The 12,930-nt window shown below is 42.9% G+C and overlaps 1 protein-coding gene across 7 annotated transcripts in view; it reads right to left on the bottom strand.

The window, feature by feature from the left end:
- mpp7a (MAGUK p55 scaffold protein 7a) overlaps positions 1 to 12,930 on the bottom strand; it is a 138,038-nt gene that overhangs the window by 99,600 nt on the left and 25,508 nt on the right. For all 7 annotated transcript variants that reach the window (XM_035143119.2, XM_035143120.2, XM_035143122.2 and 4 more), the window contains exon 2: positions 1,887 to 2,055. In XM_035143119.2, coding sequence (XP_034999010.1) covers positions 1,887 to 1,923 — 37 coding nt within the window. In that variant the 5' untranslated portion in view covers positions 1,924 to 2,055. The remainder of the gene's footprint in view (positions 1 to 1,886; positions 2,056 to 12,930) is intronic.

The raw sequence follows: 12,930 nt of genomic DNA, 5'->3' as shown, positions 1-12,930 counted from the left end.
AGAAAAAGATACTGTTTCAGTGGAAAACCCATAAACCTATCTGTTTTTTAAAATATATTCTTACTTGGACAGGAAATCTTGATATGGCGTAATGGATATTAATCGTAGTCCAAGGAATATTTGGATCGAGTTACATATTACCAAAATAGCATTTAAATCTGGAAGACTCTCTTTTTTTGTCCTAGACCATATCTGAGATAACTTCAGTCTGGTTCATCTTACTGGTCAGGTAAACCCTATTATTTCTGATGGATAATCTGGTAAATATGAGGTTTAATCCCTCTGATCTGACAGAGAACAGATGTTGCTGAAAGGCTAGTGTTTTATAGGACACTACAAATGCATCACTCTTTTCCATCATTCCTGGTGGAACTTTACTCTTAAATCCACAACATTATTTTAATACCAAGTGTAATACTTCCAGGACCCTGTGTAAACGTTGGTACAATTCTGGCTCTTCCCAGTGCCAGGCCAGCCACAGGTATTCGTGAGTTCACCAGGCCTGCAGATCAGTGACCTAACGTTCATTCATAATGTTCATCATGTTTCACCTGCGCACACAACTTCACAGGACCATCAAGGGGGAAGCAGAGGAGATGGGCCAGAGGAGTCTTTACGTGTTTTATTTGGAAACCTGAGCCCGTGCCGGTAATTGCCCAAAATGACTCTAATCGTAATTGACGGTCTGGCTTTCTACTTTGTCTGCGCAAATTTCCAGGACGACGGGGGCTACAGTAACTCTGTTAAAAGTCTGGACACAGTAACGCACACACTCTTTATCCATCAGAGCAGGACTTTATGTCTGTCCTCCTTTTGTCCTTTCTGTGCTTGCCCTTGTGCATCTGTGTGTGCACGATGGTGCAGCCGGCCATTAAGCCCGACTGAGAGAAGGAGAGTATTCCTGAGGGGAGAGGTGGTGATTTCTGGCAGCTGTCTCAGCGTTGACAAGCTTTGACGTGTTCCTCCGTCTGACATCACACGCTCATTCGCACACACTCCACTTAACAGAGGGGTGAAAAGAAAGAGACGGAGTACAGGATGCACACCTTGATGTTATTTTGCTCTATGGTGTTGGATTGTAAATCTGAAACTGTGTGTTTTTCAATTTTGCAGGGCAAAAAATAGAGTAAGATGAAATTTACAGTTTTAGAAATTGTAAAGCAGCCTTAGGGAAGATGTGAGTGATTGATTTCTAATTTTATATCAAATTAAACACAAAGTGGTGGGCACACCTTATCTGACTGATATCTGAAGATATTATGATTCATTGTAAGGGCTCATTTAAGCTTTCTTTACGGATGAAAAGAGATCAGTCCATTTCAAACGATGTATCCGTCACTGCCGACTTACTTCCATTCATTCTTTATATTAGCATGTTTTTCCACTGGAGGGAAATGGAGAGTGGAGAGTTTCTGACAAAAAGCATGGCGGCAGTGGAGGAGGTTCTGCACCCAGCTGTTCTACCGTACCTTTTTGTCCCTGTGTTCAGGCGAAGTAACATCATGTAGACGCCTGTAGTTCCTTACCAAGTTGCAACGCCTCTCCTTAAAAAGTTGCCTTTGCTGAAGTTACTCCCTCGTGTCCAATGGTCATTTCGCTTGAACTATTGGCTACGCTGCCCTGCACGATTTCCAGTGGTACCGCTCTGTTTCATCGATATCCATGAGCTTTCAGAAGACGTGCGCGAAAGCAGAGTACATTTCCATACATGTATCTAACGAGCATAAATGAGCCTTCAGGCCATGTTCGTTTTAATGGATGTAAAAGTGTGATTTACAGTACAAAAATACTTAAGCAATTTTAGCTGGAAGCACATTTTACTGGTTTTGTGTTATGTGCAGAAAAACTTGAATTACAGCTTGTGTTCCTGGCCGAGGGGTATGTACCTGGCTCGTGGCCGGCTCCGGTGGCCAGGGCAGGCATGGCTCCTGCCGGCTACTTCCTTCTTCCCCTCAGGCTGTGGAAAATGACAGCAGGGCGTCAGAGTAGTGGGCTTCTCAACAGCTTTCCCCCGGGAGTAGCTGGATGTGAGGACAGGATTTATGCCATGGAGCCCTGCAAGAGAACAAGATTTTAGAGGCTACTTGTCAAATGGCAGAAAGGCCGCACACACGTGTGTCAGTCAGCTCCAGGTTGTGCGTGTCTATGTTTGAGTGTGTGTTATGGGGAAGTGTAGCCATGGTTATGAATATCTCCCATATGAGCAAATACTGTATATGAATTTGTGTGCAGGTGAACCAACAATGGACAGTGAATGATTCACTGAGAGAGAGAGTGTGTGTTTTGACAGTACATTCACAGTTGGCTCTGGGTGTTTACAACCCAACACTTCTTTTCCCAAGCTGATGAACATCATGCTTTGTACATGAGCCAAACTAAACACGCACTCAGACACACATGCAACACGCACCCGCAGCTATCCCACACTTTATTCTGCTTCCAGCGGAAACAAGGGGAACTTTATCCACCGAGGGGAAAGTAAGCATCTGAAAGCAACAGACCTGTGAAAAATCAAGCAGGCGTGGAAAAGCATCGCTTCGTAAATAACGGCGCTCAACTGGAAAGCCAGATAGAGCAGGAACAGGAAGAGAGGGGACGTAGAACACACATACAAAGTCCGTGGCTCATTGAACTCCCCCCCGAAGTGGATGAACATGTGCAGACACACACACATTTAGTAGTGTACAATAAACACAGCAAAACAGCTAATATGCATTAATTTGCATAGAAGAGGCAGCCAGTCCTGGTAATTAACCTAACAAAGCACTGAAAGGACTAGAACTTAGTATTTACCAAACAACACAAACGGCTTTGAAGGCAAATTAACTAGTTTAACCAGTGCAGTGCCCATTCTAAACCTGCCTGTTTAGATTGGGATGTTTACTTGGCCTGTGAGCGACTTTAGAATCATTCCTTTGTGAGTCCTCCTCAAAGAGTTCCCCAATATACTGTCACTTTCTATTTTTAAAGCAAGTGAAAGTTAAGCACAGATTAGGAACAACCTCATAACTGGATCAGGTTTGATAATATGGCTACAAAGCACTATTACTTAATCTGTGTATAAGTGATTGACCAGTCTCAGTGGATGACCTCAGCCCAAAGTAATCTGCGCTTCCCTGGCCTTGACTCAGCCAAAACTCACTGAACCTGTAATCGCCCCCCCCCACAGTATACTATGTATACATACGTACATTCATAGTTGCTGTTTTTAAAAGGCCGTAAACTGAACAATCCCTGAGTCCAGCTAAATCCTTCCAGCTTTATCTAAAAAAAAAAAAAGGAGAATGAAAAACAATTCGGTACGATCCTTTCAGACATTTTCAGCGTGCAGCTCAATGATCCATTACATGTCAGCGGCCATGACTCGTGGCCCAATCAAACTCAGTTACCTAAACTGTAGGGCCTCGAGGGTCCCATTAGCAGTTCACTTCACTGACAGAAAATGCTCAAAAGAAACAACAGCAGTGACATACGCTGCATTCTGTGTCTCCCATGTTGCTCAGTGTACTAAAAAGCTGGCTCAGGGCAGAGATTGAGTCACAGTGCATTATGGTTATTCTGACACAGAACCACTCGGCCGGAGACAGGGAAGCCCAAGACGCCTGCGCTCTTCCAGCTCATTAGGACCCCCGTCAGTGGTTAGGTGGCGTCAGCCACACACACACAACTGTTTTGACTTCAGGTGAATCTCAGCGAGGAAACAGTGGATCAGAAAATCCTTCAAAACCTATTTTCTGTAAAGAATGTTTCACTTAGCCCCCGTAGTGACAGCTGCACAGGAGTGACTATAATCCTGGCGCTTTGCCCCGCAACACACACAGGTCGAAGCGCGAATCAGTAATGATTTGCCTGTGTAACGAAAAAACGCCACCACGCCTGTCTGACATACTGTGATGTGAATTCACCTCAGGGCCAAACAGACCCCAGGTGGAGCCTTGTGGAAAAAACATCTCGCCAATAGAGTCCTTAAGATGCCTGAGTGAGCAGGTAAGCAAGCCACTGAGAGCATATCAGAAGAAGAATATTTTTCTCCTGGATTGAGATGTACAAAGTATGGTGCATTCATCAAAAGAGTGCTTAAGAAGGGATTGATTTTCCAACGAGAGGCGATCTGGGAGACGAATTCCAAATCCTGCTCCTATGTCACGCCAGCACCAATTTGTAGGCCAGATTTGTCAGTTGTCTGCCCGAGCTTTGCATGAGCATAAAGTACAAATGAAAAACCTGCTGAAACGGGGAGTGTGGTGCTGTTCAACCCTGTTGTGTACTTCAATAAAATAGGTTAAGGGGACCGGCAGAGAAGGGCAGTGGCGCCTCAAACTATGACCACAAAATCTCTCCAGCAGCCCAGATTGAACAGGGGACCCAACGTAACAGCCAGCGGGTTCATGCCAAGAGAAATGACCCATGCTAAATCAGTTCAGTGTTTCACAGAGAGAGGGCTACGGCACGGTTTTGTCATAAGACTTTGTGATTGAAATGACAGACTTAAGGAAAGACAAGGGAAGCAGGAATGAAGGGGGGCATGAATACTATTAAGGTATGCCGTGCTGTAATATTGGTCTTTTAGCCCTTTGTTGAATTCAAAGAGTAATGACCACATGATCCCCGATCTGTGGAAGGATCCATCTTTCCATTCGGGGAGCTTTCTGAGGGCCAGGAAGCATGTTGCCGAGCTGGGAACACCTGGGACTTTTTTACATGACCCAGAAGGATCATAAGAGTCAGAATTAAAGAAACATTCCCCGCTGTCAGAATGCTCTAACTGGGTTTGTGCAGCTCACACAATATCAGATGGTCAGGGAGTAAAGGGGACACTTTGCCATGTGGACGAGAGATGGGATACGCTTTAATTGTAATGAGGTATTCCTCCGTCTACCCCAGTGCACTTCCACCTGTTAGTATACTTCTGCCGCCATCTAGTGGAAGCTTTTGGTACTGCAGGGAGTAGTCACGCTGAAATCCCTGCTGGGACACAACTTGAAGCTCTTCTCCCAAACAAAGACCTGTATGTTTGTGTCTCAGGAGACGCTGTCTGTGTCCGCAAAGTGGTGTTCAGAGAGCAAACGCTGAGGTCAAATCAATGTTTACAGAGAAAACAGCTTGGAGGGAATGATTGATTTGTGGACCTATGAAAGCAGGGAGGTGTAGAAGACTGTTATTCCTCTTCTTTCATCAAAAACAAGTCCACCCTGCCTGACTCTCGACTGGATGCTGATGAAGTTAGTGAGAGAAACCACAGAGTCAGGAGAAAGACACAAGATCTATAATCTCACCTCATCTTAGGCCGTATCAACAATTTCCAACCTTTGAGTTTCCAACCTTGTATCGTTTTTTACTCTTGAATCTTTTGCTTCGTCCTTCCTCCCAAGAATGGATTTGACAGTGAAGGAATCGCAGCAAGTGGCCAAAAGGCAACAAGAGCCTCATTAGGAAAAGAAACAAGTAGAAAAACACGTCACTCTCCGGAACGTTCACATGGTTTTACTGGGCGGAATTGGTTCTGCATTCACGCTGCCTCCATCTGCACTTGGACAGGACGTGCTACTGGTGACACGGCAGAGGTCGGTTCTGCCATTCAGCGCGACCAAAACCTCCCCGGGGTGCTGTTGGCGTGTTGGACTCTGTTCGGGACTGTCCCACGTCGAGTGACAGGAAGGACAGCTTTTACTAGGCCACCATGACTGACACCGATCCGCCTCATCACACGACAGACTCACATCCAGAGCCACCTCTGTCACACCTGCTCTGGTTACAGCTCTAAGGACCAGTTTGCTCCAAAGCTATGCTCCAGCTCCAGTGTCTGCGGACTCACTCCAGTCTAATGAGTTTATCTACACTGGTCCTTGGTCAGATGATGGAGCTATTTGGCCTGTGTGACACCTGCTCACGTTACCAATTCCATACTGTCTGTTGCAACACTGTGCGGCTTTCGCCCTGCTGTTATTTTAGTCCTTTGTGAGATAAAGGAGATTAGGTTTTATTGACCAGTGTGCTTTTGTTTTCATGGATCTTTATTATCTTCAGCTACTTTTCCCTCCAGAAGTCACACTTTGTAACGTCTGGATATCATTTTCATTTCATGGCTACAGCTAATGCAACACCCGATTTCTGGTTGTGGCACCAGGACTATGTGGTTGTTTTATTTTTGTACGTTTTTCGTACTTGGGTTAGTACGGTAGAGAGTACACAAGTGTTGTGGTGAATGCAAAAAATACAAATAGATCAATATTTTAATGAAGCTCCAATCTCCAGTTATTATCCACTCTCGGAGACTCATCCCTTTATCTGAGCCTGCTGCCTACTTCTTTATAATCCCACAAAATATCCAACATCTCCCACTTTCATTCAAAGCTGCATGTTGAAGGGTGCACTGACTTGTTTTCACAGAAGCTTCTGTGCTTTTACAGCAATGATAACAAAAAGCAAATATCCCTCCATACAAAGAGGCATTCATATTTATGCTGTGATGGTGTTTAGAAAGAGAAAGCAGGAGTTTGAGCTACACGGAAAGAAGAAGAGATGTGCACTACCATGTGGGTTTTTCGAAGAATTCATAAAGTTGCTCCTTTTATGGAAAACTATGTTCTCTACCACTTCGAGCCCGACTGGTGGGCTTCAGCTTTGGGGTGATGGTATGGAGTAGCTGTGAAGACAGATTGGATGTAAAATCAATTTGTATTTCAGCTACTCTACATCATATTGGCTTGTAGCGACCACAAAGTGCAAAGTCAGACAGACAGAAGTAGATAGAGTTACAGCCACATGCACACAACCGTACATGACACAGTCGTAAGAGTATAATTTCAGCTGATCCAACTGTGGTAAAAGCGAACATTCATTTACACTCAGACGCACTGTGGAACTACATTTCAATGGGCTGTGCATAATTGCAGTGTATTAAACTGTGGTCGAGGGGAATGATCATCCACATGACATTTCGAGATGGAAATACCGAAAATCCTCCTGATGCCAGCTGCATTGGGCAGCCCTTCGCCTTTTCTGTTTCTTCTGTGGAAAAACGCATTGTTGAATAATGTCTTTCTCCTGCCGCGGCCAGCACTGCCAAGATGTCACCATGTCGATTCCTATTAAGTGTAATGTGCATGACGCTGGCAGGACAGGGTTGTGTTTTCAGGCGTGTGCCACGCGAATTCCTGCTAATAATCGTTAGCTTTACAAGGGATTGGAGCTGCTTAAACTAAGTCGTGGCGGTAGCTGGCATGGCCCAGTGTTCCTGGACTGACTTACTGCGTGAGGAGCAGTAATGACGATGAGCAATAGGAAGAAGTACACGCATACAAGTAAAAAACATGTGGAAACAGATTAGGGGAGCAAATGTGGAATATCACTGAACACTGTTAAGCCATGACGAAGGAAAGTTCAAAATGAGAGGTTAATAGAGAAATGGGAAAAGTGATCTCTCTTCCCCTCATCTCAGGTGGGATTTTTCTGACAGCTCAGACAGAATCAGCACACTGCCACGTGTTGCTCTGAAGCATCACAGCTTTCCACATAAAATACATCTGCTTATGTGTATATATGGGTGTTTTCTTCTCTCTCTCTCTCTCTCAGAATCACATACACACAGACATAAATCAGTGTTTAGGTCAACCAGTCCTTCCCGAGAGCCCAAAACATCTGAAATAGTTCTCTCCTGACAATCACCACAACACACAAGGAGGGTTTCGTTGTTAAAAATAAAATCACTTTTAAGAGAAGATTCAGCTCAACATTTACAAGAGGAATGGAAAGATGTATTTCAGGAACTCAGAGCTCACTGATATGGGAAAATATGAGGCAGTGAGCTCTGAGTAGATCAAAGATGATGCACGACAAGTCTCAACAGAACTAGATATTTATTACAGAGGGCCACAAGAGATGCTGGTGGATTTGTCGAAATTGCTTTGAGACTTTGCAATGGCTCTGACCACCACTACTCACACCACTGGGTCAGTTGAGTGGTTTTTACTTAAGAAAAGCTCATAATAAAAAGGGTTATTCTGATGTCATCTACATTGTAGGTGTGATGTTTAGGTTGTTAATAAATATACAATGATAAGGATAATAAGTCATCGCGGCTCAAACTGTCTTTGTCCTGGCAAACATTCCTCTGACCACACAAAGACCTGTGCACCAATGGAAAGAAACTCATCTGTTCAGGCACAATTAGTGACTGAATGGAGCAGAATCATTCTGATCTAGCAAACGAAGAAGATATATTAACACCGGTTATTAAACGCAACCAGTAAAATGGCACGAAAGCTTGGCAGGGACTTACCAGATGACTTCCTTCCTGCAACAAAAACATGGGTCCCGGTCCACACACAACAGCAGCGGGCACACCCACTCTGTTATTACAGTGCACGCTCACTGACTCCTCCCACTCAGGAAGACACATGCACAGCAGGTGCATCAGCTCACCTGAACAGACCTGATACTCAAGTTTCTGTTCCTGCTCACGGTGCTCCGCCCTCTTTCACCTTACACGACAACTCAAAGGTAAACAGTGTTAACCTGTGTAACCCTTGCTCTGTAATAATGGCTATTCAGCAAAATTACAAGGTTTTACAAAAAAAAAAATTGTCACACTTGTTGATATAGTTTTAAGAATAAAGAAAAAATGGTTCAGGGCTAAAGAAGTGTTAACATTTCACAAATTCCCTGACTGCGCTGGTACAAACCAATAACTGTGTCATTCCTTACATTTGTGGGAACTCTGCTAAACAATAATTAGAAATGATTAAATGTATCTAAATAGTAATTATTACTTATCATAATTGTTTTACAGAACAGCACTAGAATCAGATAAGACTATGTCGCTGGACTGGACACTGCCCTTAACTTCTCAAAGAGTAGTGACAACAAATGGCCACTAGATGGAGCAACTACCTTACTATAAATGTCCAGTTATAATATTGTGCAGGAATTCTTTTTTAAGGAAGGAGCAGACAGTGTTAGTCTATATTGTGTGTATTTGTGCACACAGCTGTATATGTGTGTTTGTCTCTGCCTTCATCACGACCTCACATGTGTCAGTAAAGATGGGAGCCAGTAATCTCATCCTTTGTCTGCCAGGGCCCCGTTATTACTATAACCAAGGAGGGGGTCACACAGGCTGAAAGCAGGCTGCCACATACACAGCAGTGTTTTTTGTCTTTGGTGGTTGTGCCTGCACAGAGACACAGAAAATATCAGCCATATCCAGACTGAAAATCATATCACAATACAGTGGATTAGCAGAACGGTTTTACAGCACCTGTCTGTCATATCAGCACCTTCAGCAACAAACATTATTCTAGGATGTAACTGTTTGAGAGATGGTGTTTAATAATGTCTCCTGTTGTTCAGGGAATTGCAAAAAGAAAATCCACTTGTTTTATTGACACAAATGACATGACGTGCAATAAACAGTCAAGTGTTCTTCTTAATGGTCCTGTGTGTGAATGTTGTAAATTAAGTGTGTGTGCTTTTATATGACTATATTAACTGTCAATGTTGTCATTTTGGTCAGGTCTCTATTGCAAAAGGAATATGATGTAGTTATATAAAATAACATAAACAAATGCAGAAACTAGAAGGGCACACCATAGAGCACAAACCCACGCCAAAGGCCCAACAGTCCCAACCTTGAACTCAATCAAGCAGCACGAAATAGTAAACACTTAAATATCAGTTGCTGGATTATGTCTGATTTCTTTCATCTAGAGACATGAATTATTGCCTCGGAAATCTGTGAATACATAAAAAAACGCCCTATCTAACAATGTTAAGAAAAGTTATCAGCCCCTTTGTTCACATCTGCCCCAAATTGTATGGGCACTGTCCCATCGTTCCATTAAGTTTCATGAAAACTTAGCCAAACAGCCAAGGGACAGGGGCAAAAACATAAAAAGTTCTAATTATACATTATTATTATTATTGTTATTACTATTATACATACAATATGACACTGTAGGAAAACCACTATATTCAAAATATTAAAATTTACTGGGGAATAAAATGCAATGTGAAGGCATTACTTTGTTGTTTCTAAATAATTGTGATACGTTTTTATGGAATAAAACTCAGAAAAATTGTTAATTCATAATATCTAAAACCATTAGCTCCAGCCCTACATTGTTCTCCCATACTCTTCACACCTCTTCCACCTCTTTGTCCTCCTCCCATCTCTCCCCTCTGGTTCCCATGCACACACAGCAGCTCTTTGTCTCTCTCTGACCCATTAACAGGGAGAGGAGGCACTATCAGTCGCCACTCACACATTCCTCCCTCACTCTCCCCGTCTCTGTCACACACACACACACACACACACACACACACACACACACACACACACACACACACACACAGTTTGGCGGGTCACATGTGGAATTGTAAATGACAAATTCAATTAATCCTGGACATGAAGTGGGAGACAATGAATCATCCTAATAAACTCTACAGGAGGACAGACAGACAAAAGGGTGGATGGATTGGTGGTCATAGTGGTGCTGGGAATAAAGGAGTAAAAATCCACACTTTGCTTAATCAAAAAATACCATTGACGTGACTGCTTTACTTAAGCCCTGCTGGACCCAGGGTGCCTGAATTAAATTGTATTTATTTATAGGGAGGGAGAGACACAACCCATTAATCCTCTATGCAAACAATTTATTTACCACATATGTACTTTGCAACTCCACCTTTCACCAACATTAATTAGATGATGACAGATTCTCCCACGGCATCTGTGAGGCAAACAGCAATGTGCCTACGATGAGAGGCCCAGAGAGAACAGCAGGTAGACATAAGCCTCACTAATCCGGACGTCCCTCTAAATGCCAGTGTCGCTGGGTAACCTACATCCTCGGCAGATACCACAGGAGTGAAATACTCTACCTGCAGCACTCGGACCGAGGCAGGACAGGGAATGCAGATAGAAAACAAGAGAGACAGCTGGTTTGACATACGGACAGATGGGATAAAGCATGTAAAGAAGCAGTGATGCAACAGACAGAAAGGCCTAAAGGGTAACATCAGGTCTGCAACCTTCCGTCTCCGCGGCTGCATACACATGCACGCACCCCTGCTGTGTGTGTTTACAGGACGAGCTGACAGAGCCACAGTGGGAAGTGGAACTGAGCCTATTAATAGATGCATAATTGATATAGAGACAGGCCAGAGGAGAGAAAGAAAATAAGAGGAATGAATGACTGAAACGGGAAAATGAAATCTAGAAATCCCTGACTCCATCAAGTCCACATGAGAGCTGTGTACATGACCACACTAACGCTGTCTGGCCCACTTCGGTACAAATATAGCTATTTCAACATTCCTTCATCCGCTGCTAAAAATAATCCTTCATAATATCAACAAGCATTTGTGGTTAACATTGTAGACTTGAGGCACAAAACTAATCACGTCAGTATAAGTAACGTGAATGAAGCAGTCCTCAGAGACGCTGTTAACTGCTGATATTGGCTCGCTGCAGATTTATCCTGAAGATTTACCCATGCAGGCACGCACACCTGTTGGCAAGAAACTGCACTACAGGATTCCCACAGATACTTTTGTCGTAATCTAGAAACAATGTTGCCATTGCATAGTTCATTGTTCATAAGTCTGCAAGGAAATGTTCAATTGTTAAGTGCCTTATGCAGCACCTAACTTTGTTAACAAAAATTCAAGACATCCTCATTAGAGACCCAAAGAGTTGAGAGCCTTACGAGCAGCTAAACACAGAACACATCTAATGCTAATGGGAATATCATCAGTTTTTCAGGCAATTGATAATCAACCACAGAATTGGACATATTCAATTCCTGACCAGAATCATAAGTGAAGGATTCACCAAAGTTATTACAATCAAATTGTGGAGGCAATCCATCTTGATAGTGGTTGAAATAGCCGACAGACTGAAACTTTCATCCCAAAAGCTGATCTGAGCGTAGGATTTAAAAAGTCAGTAATACCTCACAGTAATAGTAAGTACTGTATGTCAACAAAAAAAGCCAATCTTTAAAAACCTGACACTTTGTATAAATGTCATCTAACAAACAGAGGAAACTCTAAACTGACTAAAGTAAATATATGACTGAAGTATGAAGGACACATACTAACTTTGACCACATTTTGTCCTCATTTGGAAGAGTTCAGGTTTTTTGTTTACAATTAGAATGAGTCATTGATCTTAGGCTACATCCAAACTAATACATTATATTTTCATCACTTTCGCTATTGGCATTCAGACTACTCTGGAGTTCTTGAGCTTGTTTTTAGTTTAAAAACTCTGCAACCACACAACCCACAGTAGACAATCTGCTTCCTGCACATTACGCCAAGCGCATGCCCAGTGTATGTGAAAGGTCATGTGATGCATTTAGTAGTATATGGAAGGAGATTATTTCTGATACATAGCTGATGCTTGTCCGGACAGAGACTCTTTTCCTTTTCAAACACCAATATAATGTATAAGCATATAAGTGTGGATGTAGCCTTAATTTATATGGAGGCCAGGAAGGTTCTCCTGGTGCTCACTGATCAATCTATCAATTTAGACTTTTTGATTGTCTGTGCTACACTCACATTGTGACTGGTATGATGAAAGTTCCAAGGTTAAATACACAGCCCTAATCCTGAGTCCTCTGTGTAACTGCCAGGATTCTGGTCAATGCTAAACAGCAAAGTTAGGGGGCGATGAGAGCTCAGATGACAGAGTTACTGTTGTGCCTCAGGATGCCTAGGGTCAAAGTCGGACACCCGGTTAGGTTACACCAACGAAGATCCAAATATACATGCTATTACACTCAGGAGACAGAAAGACTAAAATTTGAGATATATTCTGAGACATGAGCTACAAGAACATTAGCCTACTGACCTACTTAATGATTCTATTACAGAGTCAAACCCCTGTGTGCAGACCCAGTAACCAAGTAAATCTGTGTCAAT

Source organism: Hippoglossus stenolepis, chromosome 19 (assembly GCF_022539355.2).
Source record: "Hippoglossus stenolepis isolate QCI-W04-F060 chromosome 19, HSTE1.2, whole genome shotgun sequence".
NCBI classification, from domain to species: Eukaryota; Metazoa; Chordata; class Actinopteri; order Pleuronectiformes; family Pleuronectidae; genus Hippoglossus; species Hippoglossus stenolepis.
This window is presented reverse-complemented; position numbering and strand designations above follow the sequence as displayed.